We start from the raw sequence: 13,554 nt of genomic DNA, 5'->3' as shown, positions 1-13,554 counted from the left end.
GAACCTCCTGGTAAAGGTACCAGTTTACCCTATTCAGCCTGATCTGCAGCAGGCAATGGGCGCACTGACAGAGGGTAGGTGGAGGAGCATGGCACCTCTAGACCGTCCTGAGATGAAGATCCCAAGGTGTCTGCCTGTTGCTGTTTCTGTCAGTCTCCTTGAGAAGAATGGGAGTGAGGTAGAGATGCTTTATCCCCCTTTTTGCTTGGTCATTGATGTGGAACGCTTGTGGTTGGAGTGCAGGACTGACCAATGTCTGACAATCACTAAACTTTCTACTGGACCTGGAGCCATTTCCAATGGAAACAGCCAAGCAACCTTTCCAACGTGTCATTATCATCCGCCAAAAGTGGGGAAGTCAAAAACTGGACAGAATGTTCTCCCTGACACTTGACCAAATTTGTGTACAAGGAGACAAAAAGTGTGGTGCTGGAAAAGCAGGTCAAACAGCACCTGAGGAGCAGGATAATTGGTGTTTCGAGTGTAAGCCCTGATTCCCGTTGAAGGGCTTATGCCCGAAACGTCGATTCTCCCGCTCCTCGGTGCTGCCTGATCAGCTGTGCTTTTCCAGCACCGCAGTCTTCAACTCTGATCTCCAGCATCTGAAATCCTCACTTTCTCCGCGTGAACAAGGAGCAAATATTTCGAAATAAAAGCAGGAAGCGCTGAGAACATTGTGCTGGTCTGACAGTAACTATGCAGACAGTAACAGTTCCAAGAAATATTGCTCTTCTTCAAAACTGAGATTACATGGCCTTTGGTCACTCACAACAACAACTTTAATAAAAACCGAAAGAACTGTAGATGTTGTAAATCAGAAACAAGAACAGAAATTGCTGGAAAAGCTCAGCAGGTCTGGCAGCATCTGTGGAGAGAAATCAGAGTTTTTGACGCAGCAATCCTGAAGGGATGGTGAAACTCCTTTAGAACAACATGAACCTCCCCAAACATTACCTCTTCTGGATTCTTCTTAATGTTGAATCCTGGGATGGATTCCAGTTTGTCCAGTGTGCCCCCAGTGTGGCCCAAGCCTCGGCCACTGATCATTGGAACCTGCACAGTCACAACAACAACAACAACAACTTGGATATTACATAAAAATAAAGAACGTGCTTTCCGATAGTGCTTCCCACAAGCTTAGAATGTTCCAAAACCAATTACTTAGTCTCTTATTACTTATTATTTCAATTACTTAATTACAGTTAATTACTTGTAATGTAAGAAACAGCACATGCAATTTGCACACCACGAAGTCCAACAAACAGCAATTTGACGTCAAGTGATCTTATAATTTAACTGTAGGATGAGCAATAAATATCAGCCAGAAACTGGTGATCACTCTCGTGCTCTTTACTGAGTAATTCTGTGGAATCTTATCCATCCATCCAAGAGAGCAGGTGAGACCTTACTTTGACGACAGCCATCTTTACTTCTCCACTAATTCTCAACCTTTCCACTGTCTCTAAGTTATCGCACTGCTGGTCTGACTTCGAATCTTCAATGAATAATCATTTCCTCCAGCTAAAACTTGGAAAAGACTTGAAGCCATTACTTTTTGTTCCCACTACAATCACTTCTCCCCAGCCACCAACTTCATTCCCATCAGCGGAGGCTGAATCAAATCCTTTGCAATTTTTGGTACAAAGATGTGGATGTACTATCCCTTAAGAGAGTTAAATGCCGATAGAGCTACCTGACAGCACTAAGTGTTCTCAATAAGGTAACAATGTAACACTTGCTCAAAAGCTAAATTAGCTGGTTGCCTTGAAATGACAAAACAGATCAGAATTTGGCCAATCACTTTAAATTATACCCCGACAAACACCAGACTCCAATCTAGTTCGAATTGAGTATATTGACAATCTTAAAAGCTAATGACACAATCTGATGCTTTGGGGGGATAAAACAGGGAGAAAATGGAAGAGTTGAGAGGAGAACTGCAAAGCTGATGACATCTGCACACTGCCCATAAAAAATATTCTCTTAAACGGTACCTTTATCAATCAATAACCTGTGAAGTAGTATCCCCAAGGAGAAGAAAAGAAGACCATAATGCAGAGGAGAAACTTAAGTTGGTTGGTTTTGAGATAAGAAATGTTGTTTTGTAAATCTTAATTGGGAGTTTTATCCGACGAACATTGTGGAAGGGGAAGGTAAAAGATAGGTTAGAGGAAAGACTTGAACATAGTTGTAAGTTAATTATTTTCTGTCATACTTTAAGGAATGAAGTTATTAATTTTTACTTTAAATAGTCCTTGGCCATTTGAATGATTACAGATTTCTGTATTGCTGGTTTTAAATTAAGCAGGAGGGTTTGCCCCATGTCATAACAGTTTGGGGGCTTGAGTCTGGGATCTGAACTGGTTTAGACAGATTTGAATAGATGTGGGGTACAAAAAAAATCCCAGCAGATTTAAACATTTGCAGGTTAGTATCCTAGATCTTTAAATAGAACTTAGGTGAGGCAATCAACTTGTGGTTGATTTAATAAAAAGTGAAAGAAATGGCTCTTAAAATTGCTAAAGAGGTAATGCAATTTGAAGATGATTCTCAAATTTGCCAAGAAAGTTTAGAAGGAAAGAAAAAGGCCATAGTTTTAGAATTAGCAAATAAAGTAGATTTGGGTTTAACCAAGGACAGAAGTAAAGCAGAAATTGTAAAGAGGTTCCTCAAACACTTAGGCATGTCAGAGAAACAGACAAGTGCAGTGGAGGTAGAAAAACTTAAATTACAATTGAGGAACATGGAGTTAGATGATAAACAAAGAGAGAGAGGGAGAAAGAAAGAGAGAGAAAGTACTGAGTGGAGCAAAAAGGGAATTTGAACTTGAGAAGTTGCGACTTAGCAAAGTCAAATTAACAGGATGGAGATAAAGAGAAGGTAGTGACATATATAAATATGTCAAAACTGTCACATTTTGATGAGAAAGATGTTGAAGCCTTCTTTATTTCATTTGAAAAATTGGCTAGGCAGATGGAGTGGTCCAAGGAATTGTGGGTAATGTTAGTTCAGTCTAAACTGGTAGGCAGAGCTAGTGAAATATTTGCTGCACTGTCAGATGAAGTTTCAAGAGATTATGAAGAGGTTAAACAGGCTATTTTAAGTGCTTATGAATTGGCACCAGAAGTTTACAGACAGCGGTTCAGAAACACAAAGTAGGAACCAGGTCAGACTTAGGTTGAGTTTGGAAGAATTAAACGTAGTCATTTTGATGGATGGGTATGTGCTTTGAAAATAGATAAGATATTTAAGGCTCTAAGAGAGATTATTCTACTGAAGGAGTTTAAAAAATCACTTCCAGAGATGGAAAGAATTTACGTGGAGGAACAGAAAGTTCAGGAAGTGAAAAGAGCAGCAGAATTAGCAGATGAGTACATGTTGATGCAAAAGACAAGTCTACAGCCAGAATTTCGTCCTGTGAGTGATAGGGAGTTTGGAAAAGGGGAGATCCTACACTACTAAACCAAGAGTAGAGAGTACTGGTAAAAATTTACCACAGGATAAAAAAGAAGCCCAAGAGGGTGGAAAGGAGGTGGAAGGCCACAGGTGTTTCCACTGTGGTAAAGTTGGACACGTAACGTCATAGTGCTGGTTGTTAAAGAAAGGCACTGTATGAAAAGATGGGGTAAAAGATGCCAAGCCAGTGGCATCAGTGAAGGTAGTAAAGGAAACCCCAGGAAGAGCCAAGGATCTGCAGGAGAGTGCACAGCCTAGGCAGGGTGTGGGTATGGAGTTAGTACCTGATCGCTACAAAGAATTCACCTCTGTGGGTAAAGTTTACTCAGAAAGAACAGGAGGAGAAGGACAAGAAGTTATAATTTTGAGATACAGGATCTAACCAGTCCATGATAGTAAGGGATGAGTGAATATGAGTAAAAAATGAGGTCTGCAGATGCTGGAGATCACAGCTGCAAATGTGTTGCTGGTCAAAGCACAGCAGGCCAGGCAGCATCTCAGGAATAGAGAATTCGACGTTTCGAGCATAAGCCCTTCATCAGGAAAGGGGAAAGTTTCCTGATGAAGGGCTTATGCTCGAAACGTCGAATTCTCTATTCCTGAGATGCTGCCTGGCCTGCTGTGCTTTGACCAGCAACACATTTGCAGATGAGTGAATATGCACTCTTTCTGATCTGTTACCCAAGAGAGTGGTCATTTGTGGGATAGGTGGACAGATATTTAGCGTTGCCCCATGTAAGATCAGGTTGGAGTGCCAACTTAAGACTGGGGTGGTTACAGTGGGAGTGATTGACAGTGTCAGTTCCAGGAATTCAGTTTGTTCTTGGGAATGATTTGGCAGGATCCAAGGTGGGAGTGACATCCCTTGTTATGTAGAAGCCCAAAGAAAACCAAAAAACTGAAGAGTTAAAACAGAAATATCCTGGTATTTTCCCAGACTGTGTGGTAACCAGATCCCACTATCATAAGTCACAGCACGAAGAGAAAGAAAGAAGAGTTGTAATATAAGGACATCTGTAAGAATCACATGGGGAGGGCTAATGCTATTGTACATGAAGGAGATGTAGGGAATACTGCTCCAATAAAACAACACCCCTATTGGCTTAGTCCTTTCAAAGGAAGACGGGTCCAGGTGGAGGTGGAGGCCATGCCCGACGAGGACATCATTGAACCAAGCCAGAGCGAGTGGAGTTTGCAGATCGTCTTAGATCCCAAACCCGGACGGGACTCAACGATTCTGTGTGGATTATTGGAAGGTCAATGCCATCATAAAATTGGACTCTTATCCAGTTCCTAGATTGGAGGACTGTATTGAGAAAGTCAGACAATCCAGTTACATCAACAAGTTAGACTTAATATGTGGTTACTGGCAGGTACCTTTGTCATTGTTGGCGAAAGAAATTTTTGCATTCGTAACCCCAAATGGGCGATATCAATTTAAAGTGATGCCCTTTGGAATGATGAACGCACCTACCACATTTCAATGACTCATGAACAGAGTTCTGGTTGCGTTAACAAACTGTGCAGTCTATTTGGACGATGTAGTGATCTTTCATAAGTCCTGGAAAGATCACATGATACACTTTGCAGAGCTCTTTGAATGACTGTGAGAAGCGAAACTGGTGATAAACTTAAATAAAATGGATTTCACGAAAGCAGAGGTAACGTTCTTGGAATATAGCATTGGTCATGAAAGGTTGACCCCACAGAACACAAAGACGAAGGCCACCAAGGAATTTCCATGACCAACCTCGAAGAAAGACGTGCTTCAATTCTTAGGACTCAGTGGATTCTATTGGAAGTTTGTTCCAAACATCAGTAGTGTAGTGGCACCGCTAACCGATTTGGTGAAGAAGAACACAAAGGTTCAGTGGACAGAACCATGCCAGGAGGAATTCAACCATATGAAAACCATATTAACCACCAAATCAGTTTTAGCTACACCAAACTTTTCAAAACCTTTCAAAGTTGCCATCGATGCTAGTGACATTGGAGTTGGAGCTGTACTGCTACAGGAAGATGAGGATGGGGTTGAACTGCCAGTTGGTTACTTTTTGAAGAAGATCAACATTCACCAGAGGAAATACTCCGCAATGGAAAAGGAACTATTGAGTTTGGGACAGGCATTACAACATTTTAATGTGTATGTCACGAACAATGTGCCAGAGACAGTTATATACATGGATTACAATTCTCTTACATTCTTTGAACACTTTAAAGACAAGAATGTGAGACTATTTCATTGGAGTCTTATGTTACAGACTTTTCATTTAAAAATTATACTTATGAGTCAGAAGAATGTAATTACAGATGTGTAATCGTGGATTTAACTGATAGATTTGTCTTTATTTAATGTTTTATATATAGAGGTACATGGGAAGAAGTTAAGGTGAACTTAAATTAAAATTATCTGTAACAGGGTAATGTGCTTAAAAGTAGGGAAAAAAATGAGGCCATCTTTTCATTATGATGGTTCATCTTTTTCTTCAAGGGGGAGGTGTTCTGAAGATGTGGATGTATTGCCCTTTAAGAGAGTCAAAAGCTGGTAGAGCTGTCTGACAGCTCTAGGTGTTCTCAATAAGGTAACAAGATAACACTTGGTTGAAAGCTAAATTAGCTGGTTGCCTGGAAACGACAAAATAGATTTGAATTAGGTCAATCAGCTTAAATTATACCCCAAAACACCAAACTCCAATCAGGTTTGAATTGAGTATATTAACACCCTTAAAAGCCAATGACACAATCTGATGCTCTGGATATAAGACAGGGGGAAAATTGTTATGGAATGGCCAGACCACACAAAACATCCTTCAGTAGGCACTCCTAGACAATAATTTTGCAATTTGTTTTGGTAAGTGTACAGTGAAAATTACACGGAGTAAGTTAGCTGGGTTGACCACTATATTTTAAAACAGACAAAAATGTATTCACAAAATTACACAATGACACATGAAGAACTGAAGAGAGAACCTCTATAAAACTCATTCTATCCAAACTTAATTATGCTGTTCTGAATATACACAACAGTCCCAATCAGCAAACCTCTTTAAAAACCAGTAAAAAATAGAATACATGCTAACAGGTTAATGTTGGAAGAGAAAGAGAGTTTCCACACAGTTCCCTATTGAACCCCTCACCAGCTCAGACTGACCACGCCCCTTTCTTTATATAGGTCACTTCTAAAACATGACCGCTTTGGCCTGAAGTCTTATCTGTTTACATATAGAGTCATAGAGATATACAGCATGGAAACAGACCCTTCGGTCCAACCTGTCCATGCCAACCAGATATCCCAACCCCCAATCTAGTCCCACCTGCCAGCACCTGGCCCATATCCCTCCAAACCCTTCCTATTCATATACCCATCCAAATGTCTCTTAAATGTTGCAATTATACCAGCCTCCACCACTTCCTCTGGCAGCTCATTCCATACACATACCACTCTCTGCGTGAAACAGTTGCACCTTAGGTCTCTTTTATATCTTTCTCCTCTCACCCTAAACCTATGCCCTCTAGTTCTGGACTCCCCGACCCCAGGGAAAAGACTTTGTCTATTTATCCTATCCATGCCCTCACAAAAAGCCTCTCAAAATCCTTTTCCTCTCTGTACCAAACCAGACTGATCGGAGCCCGGCCTGGTTTATTACCCCTCTGAAAAAAAATCAAGGTATCCTTGATTATCTTTGATTATCCTTGAGTATTTTTGAGTATTCTTGAGCCAATGAACAGCTTTTAGAAAAAACAGGGACTAGCTTTGTGACACCTCGCGCCTTAAAAAAATCCCATCAATACCAAAAGATGGCTTCATTTTTAACTCTCCAAAACCCGGTTTTTAGTCTAAACATGTATACATTACACTAACTATAAACATGAACAACTACAGGTGAATTCAGGGCCGTGGTACACCTGCCACCGAACACCTCTGTATTTCATTCGAGTCTCGATAACGCATCGGCAATCACATTTTCGTGACCTGCCATATACACAATTGTCAAATTGAATGGCTGCAACAAGTTCCATCTAAACAGTCTGGCATTTTTGTCCTTACATCTTTCCACAAATGTCAATGGGTTATGATCAGTGTGTATGATTGTCTCAGATGCATGCTGCATGTGTTCCATTTATACTGGTTTTTAAAGGGAGTTTGCTTATGGGAACTGTTGTGTATATTTGGAACAGCATAATTAAGTCTCATTTGGATAGAGTGAGTTCTGTGGGGGTTCTTTATTCTGTTCTTTGTGTGTCATTGTGTAATTTTGTGAATAGATTTTGTCCGTTTTAAAACCTAGTGGTCAACCCAGCTAACCTACTCTGGGTAATTTTCACTGTACACTTACCAAAACAAATTGCAAAATTATGGTCTAGGGCTGCCTACTTAAGCATGTTTTGAGTGGTCTGGCTGTCACCCCAGAGCATCGGATTATGTCATTGGCTTTTAAGATTGTCAATATGCTAAATAGAAACACTGAAATGTGGTAATGCCAACACCAAGCTTAAAGTCTCTTTCTCCATCGTTGAATATTTCTGCTGATGAATGTTCAACTTCCTGGAAAAATACCCAATGGGTCTTTTGATCCCCTCGTTACCCTCCTGCAGGAGCACCGCACTGACACCCACATTACTGGCATTGATAGCCACCTTGAAAGGCTTCATGTAATCTAGGGTGACTAATACTCGGGCAGTGGTTAGCACAGTTTTTAGGCTGTCAAATGCCTTTTGACAGTCCGCTCTCCACTGAAACTTCTTGCCCTTTTTTAACAATTCAGTGAGTGGAGCAGCCACACTGCTAAAGTTCGGCACAAACCTTCGATAAAATCCATTCAATCCCGGGAACCATAGTACTGCTTGTCTCGTCGATGGTGTGAGAAAGTCCCCAATTACTTTCATTTTCACATTCCTCCATGGTGCCATTTGTCCATGTCCAATAACGGCCCAGGAAGGTGACTTGGGCTTTGGCAAATGCACTTTTACCAGGTTTACCACCAAGCCTGCCTTCCGAAGTTGATTGAATAAGTTCGATATGTGCTGTAAATGTTCCTTCCATGTGTGACTAAAAATCACCAGGTCATCAATGTAAACAGTATAATTGGGTAACCTGGCAATGGCCTTATTACTCAGTCTCTGAAATGTGGCTGGAGTGTTTTGTATACCAAATGGCATGACTTTGAACTGATACAGTCCATTTGGCATTATGAAAGCTGAAATTCCCTTTGCTCTCTCTGAAAGAGGTGCTTGCTAGCAGCCTCTGAGCAGGACCAAGTTATTTCTTGTCCCACTTTTTCAACACAGTCCTCCAACCATGGAATTGGATATGCATCAGTCTTTGCAATGGTGTTGATTTTATGATAGTCCACATATAACCGTTGGCGCCATGACAATGGGTGAGCTCCAGTCACTGAAACTCACTTTGATTATGACACCTTGGAGCATGCACTCTATCTCCTTCTAAACCTGTGCCAACTTTAGAGGGTTATGCCTATAAGGACGTTGCTTAATCGGAACAGCATCTCCTATATCTACATCATGTACAATTAGGTTAGAACTTCCCAGTTTATTTCTGCATATCTCCTCATGTGAGAGTAGTAACTGTTTCAGGTCATTTCGATTTTCTTGTAGAAGGTAACTCAATAATTTATCCCAAGTTTTGACAACTTCCTCATTGTCCAATTTGATGTGAGGAATGTCCAATTCAGAATCCTCTGAACTTGGTTCTTCCTATTGTGCTGTAATCATTAACACCTTCTCCTCTTGCTTTCCTTCCCTATCCCTTTTGAACATATTCACAAAACACACTCTGTGAAATATCTTTCTGTCTGGAATCGTTATTAAATAGTTCACTTCACTTAATTTCTTTTCAATTTTAGATGGTCCACTGATCGTTGCATTTAAATATTCCCGTTACTGGAAGTAACACCAATACCTTATCCCTAATTGCAAATTTGTGATTTCTTATCCGCTTCCTGTTTCATTGTATGCTGTGATACTTTTAAATGCTGTCTACCTAACTCTCCAGCTCTATTTAATCATTCTCTAAAATTTGACACAAAGTCCAAATGGGTGCCCTCTGAATTCTGACTTACTAACATGTCCTTAATCAGTTTTAACAGTCCTCGTACTTCATGTCCATTAATTCAAATTGACTGAATTTAGTCAATTCATTCACTGCATCTCAGATCGCAAAAAGAAAAAAAATGGAACACCCTTATCCCAATCACCTGGATAATACTGACCAGAAGCCCCCAACATGGTCTTTAGTGTTTGATGTCATCTCTCTTGTGCTCCCTGTGATTCTGGGTGTTATGCAGTCGATTGGAATTGCTTCATTCCCAAGTTATTTATAACCTCCTTAAATAGTTTGGATGTGAAGTTTGACCCTTGATCTGACTGGATCTCTATTGGTAGTCCTTAACTATTAAAAAATGTAAGTAATTCTTCTACAACCCTATTAGCTGTGATGTTGCATAATGGGATTGTCTCTGGAAATCTAGTCAACAAATCTGTCATTGTTAATAAATACTTATTCCCACTTTTTTTGAGATTGGGGACCTACGCAATCAATCAAGACTCTTGTGAAAGGTTCCTCAAATGCTGGAATAGGTACTAAAGGTGCAGGCTTTATTACTGCCTGTGGTTTTCCAATTACCTGGCAGATATGACATATCTGGCAAAATTCAACTGCATCCTTGTGTAGTCCAGACCAGTAAAAATGTCTTTATATTTTAGCCTGTGTTTTCCTCACCCCTAAATGACCTCCAAGTGGTAGCTCATGCGCCATCTGAGCACCACCTTTCTATACCCCAATGGCAAAACAATTTGATGAATCTCTGCCCATTTCTCATTTGCTTGAATGTGTGATAGTCTCCATTTCCTCATTAAGACATCATTTGTTAAGCAATAACACACAGGAATGCATTCACTTTCTTTCTCTGTGAATGCCATTTGATATAACTGTTTTAAGTTCTCATCTTTCCGTTATAATTCAATGAGCTTAGCAGAGCTAAAGCTGCTTGCATGTTTACCTACTTGCTCTCTCACTGTTCCACTTATCAGATCAAAGCAAGTTTTGGATAATACTACGTCAGCTTCAACTTGTGCCTCTATGGTCTTGTGATCACACAATCTGGGAAAATTCCTGAATAAACATCCTTCATTTCTTCAGTTGCCTGTGTCTCCTCTGGCTTTTCAACTAGTGTAGGCCATACATCTATCAGTAGGTCAGCTATATCATTTGCAAGGACAAATTGTATTCCTGGAGCTGAAAGTTTGTCCAGTACTCCTACCATAAATGCTCCACTCTTCCCTGGACTCTCTAACCTCACTTTACATAATTGAGCACATTTTGTCTCACCATGAGTTCCTGTTACCAGTACCTTTTCTGGCAATTGTCCCTCAGAAGTACATATCTCCTCATTCTTCAGCATCACAGACTGAGAGGATCCTGTGTCCCTTAATATTGTAATCTCTTTACCTGCTACTCCTGCCCTATGTGAATAAACTTTACCCTTGCATCTATATTTTTTAAGCAGCTCTGGCACTCCTCCTTAATCAACCTGAAATCATCTTGTACACTCTGATGCACATATCTAACATCCCTTGTACTTTTTGTTACTAGTTCGACAAAACTCCCAGGCTTGTCCTGTTTCCTACATGTGGCTTTCTCCTAGCTCACCAACACTGATTTTGTGTGGCCCACTGTATTACAATAAAAATACTGGAGTTTTTTAACTTCTTTGTCCCCATGAAGTTGCCTTTTCACTGCGTGGTAAGTTTTCCTTATGATCTTCACTGAGATCTACCTTTCCCTTTCCATGAGAGGATTTCTCTTTGCCCCAATGTCTATCCCTCATGGACTGAAATTGATTCTGGAAGCCAAACCGTGTTTTATGGACCAGCTCATAATCATCAGCCCCTTCAGCTGCTAACCTTGTCATTTTAACTCTCTGCTCTTCCACATGAGTTTGCACTACTTCCTCACTTTTACCTTCAGCTTTTATCTCCAGCCTTTTAAGCTGACTTTCCTTTTTAAGTGTCAGTTTTTGAAGTTCAAAAGCTCCCTCTTTTTTTCCTCAATTCTGCTTTTAATCATAACTCAAATTCAATTCATTTCTGTTGTCCTTTCCTTATCTCTTGCCCCTCACTTAAGCTGCTTCAATCCCAATTGAATTCTCGCCATCTCTATAGATTCTGATGGTTTCTCTGGCAAGTTTAAATGCTGAGCTATTGCTTAATTATCTCTCCTTTCCTCACAGAAGCAGGCAGGTCCAAATCCAGTTAGTCCGCTAATTCCTGCAACTTGGTCTTATTCACTTTTTGCAAAACTTCCAAAGTCACCACATCTACATCCAGAGAACTTTTGGCGAGTGAAAGAGCCATTCCTATCCCAAACTTTGTCTACCCAACCAAACCAACACCTGAACTAAAGACACGAGCAACTACCACTCGCTGTTTAAAATCCCTCAAAGAGCCGCCAATCTGTTATGGACTAGGTCAGAACACTCAAAACATTCTTAAGTAGGCAACCCAGACCATAATTTTGCAATTTGCTTAGGTAAGTGCACAGTGAAAATTACCCAGAGTAAGAGTGCTCGGTTGACTACCAGGTTTTAAATCAGACAAATATTTATTCACAAAATTACACAATGAAACACAAAGAAGAGAATAAAGAATCCCTCCAGAACTCAGTCTATCCAAACTGGATTTAATTAAACTGTTCTGAATGTACACAACAGTCCCAATAAGCAAACTCACGCTAAAAACCAGTATAAATGGAATACTTATAGTTACAGGTTGAAGTTGAAGGGCAGAAAGAGAGACATTCTACACAGCACATTGTTGAACTCCTCACCAATTCAAGACTGAACTAAACTGCTCAGCTCAGCTAAAAGAGCTGACCACTCCACTCTCTTTATACAGGTCACTTCTAAAACTTTGGCCTGAAGTCTCATCTGTTTACACATAAACAAAAGGCCTCTCCAAATCCTTTTCATCTCTGTACCAAACCAGGCTGATTGGAGCCCGGCCTGGTTTATTACCCCTCTGAAAAAATCAAGGACAGAGCCTCCTTGAGCCAAGGAACAGCTTTTAGAAAAAAAAAGGGACTAGTTTTGTGATAAAATGGAACAGTTTAGATGAGAACTGCCAAGCCAATGACATCTGCACACTGCCCAGAAAAAAAAGCTCTCTTAAAAGTACCTTTATCAATCAGTAACCCGTGAAGCAGTATCCCCAAGGAGAAGAAAACGAGACCAAAATACAGAGGAAAAATTTAAGCTGCCTGGTTTTGAGCTAAGAAGTGTTGTTTTGTAAATCTTAATTGGGTGATTTATCGGACTAGTATTATAGAAGGGAAGGTAAAAGATAGGTCAGAGGAAGGAATTGCAAATAGATGTTAGTTAATTATTCTCTGTTATACTTAAGAAATAAAGTTGTTCATTTTTACTTTAATTAGTTCTTGGCCACTCAGATTTTTACAGATTACTGCATGGGATAAATCTGAATTGAATTGAATTGAATTTATTATCATGTGTACCGAGACACAGTGAAAAGCTTTGTCTTGTGAGCAATACAGTCAGATCACAGAGTTAAGTAGCATAGATAGTAAATAATAGGTAAACAGCGGCAAAAACAAAAACACAGGTACAGGTGAACGTTAAGAGTCTATGAGTCCATTCAGTATTCTAACAACAGTAGGGTAGAAACTGTTTTGAAACTGGCTGGTGCATGTGTTCAGGCTTCTGTACCTGCTCCCCGATGGTAGAGGTTGTAGACAGACTTGCCAGGGTAGGATGGATCTTTGAGAATGCTGGCGGCCTTTCCTTGACAGCGGACCTGGTAGATGGGTGGTTGGCCTTTGTGATTGTCTGGGCCGAGTTCACCACTCTCTGTAACTGTCTCCGATCTTGAATGGCACAGTTACCATACCAGGTAGTGATACATTCAGACAGAATGCTCTCGATGGCGCACTTATATAAGCTGACAAGGGTATTCGCGTCATGTCAAATTTCCTCAGCTGCCTGAGGAAGAAGAGACCATTGTTGGGCCTTTGTAACCAGTGTGTCCACATGAAGAGTCCAAGGAAGCTTGTTGTGGTTGACCACT

The 13,554-nt window shown here is 40.4% G+C and overlaps 1 protein-coding gene across 3 annotated transcripts in view; it reads right to left on the bottom strand.

The window, feature by feature from the left end:
• The window catches only part of tymp (thymidine phosphorylase), an 88,078-nt gene that overhangs the window by 27,354 nt on the left and 47,170 nt on the right, over positions 1-13,554 (bottom strand). For all 3 annotated transcript variants that reach the window (XM_060843133.1, XM_060843132.1, XM_060843134.1), the window contains one exon: positions 955-1,053. In XM_060843133.1, coding sequence (XP_060699116.1) covers positions 955-1,053 — 99 coding nt within the window. The remainder of the gene's footprint in view (positions 1-954; positions 1,054-13,554) is intronic.

The sequence above is a fragment of the Hemiscyllium ocellatum genome, chromosome 23 (genome assembly GCF_020745735.1).
Source record: "Hemiscyllium ocellatum isolate sHemOce1 chromosome 23, sHemOce1.pat.X.cur, whole genome shotgun sequence".
Lineage (NCBI taxonomy): Eukaryota > Metazoa > Chordata > Chondrichthyes > Orectolobiformes > Hemiscylliidae > Hemiscyllium > Hemiscyllium ocellatum.
The sequence above is the reverse complement of the archived record's forward strand: the minus strand, read 5'-3'. Positions and strand labels throughout refer to the sequence as shown.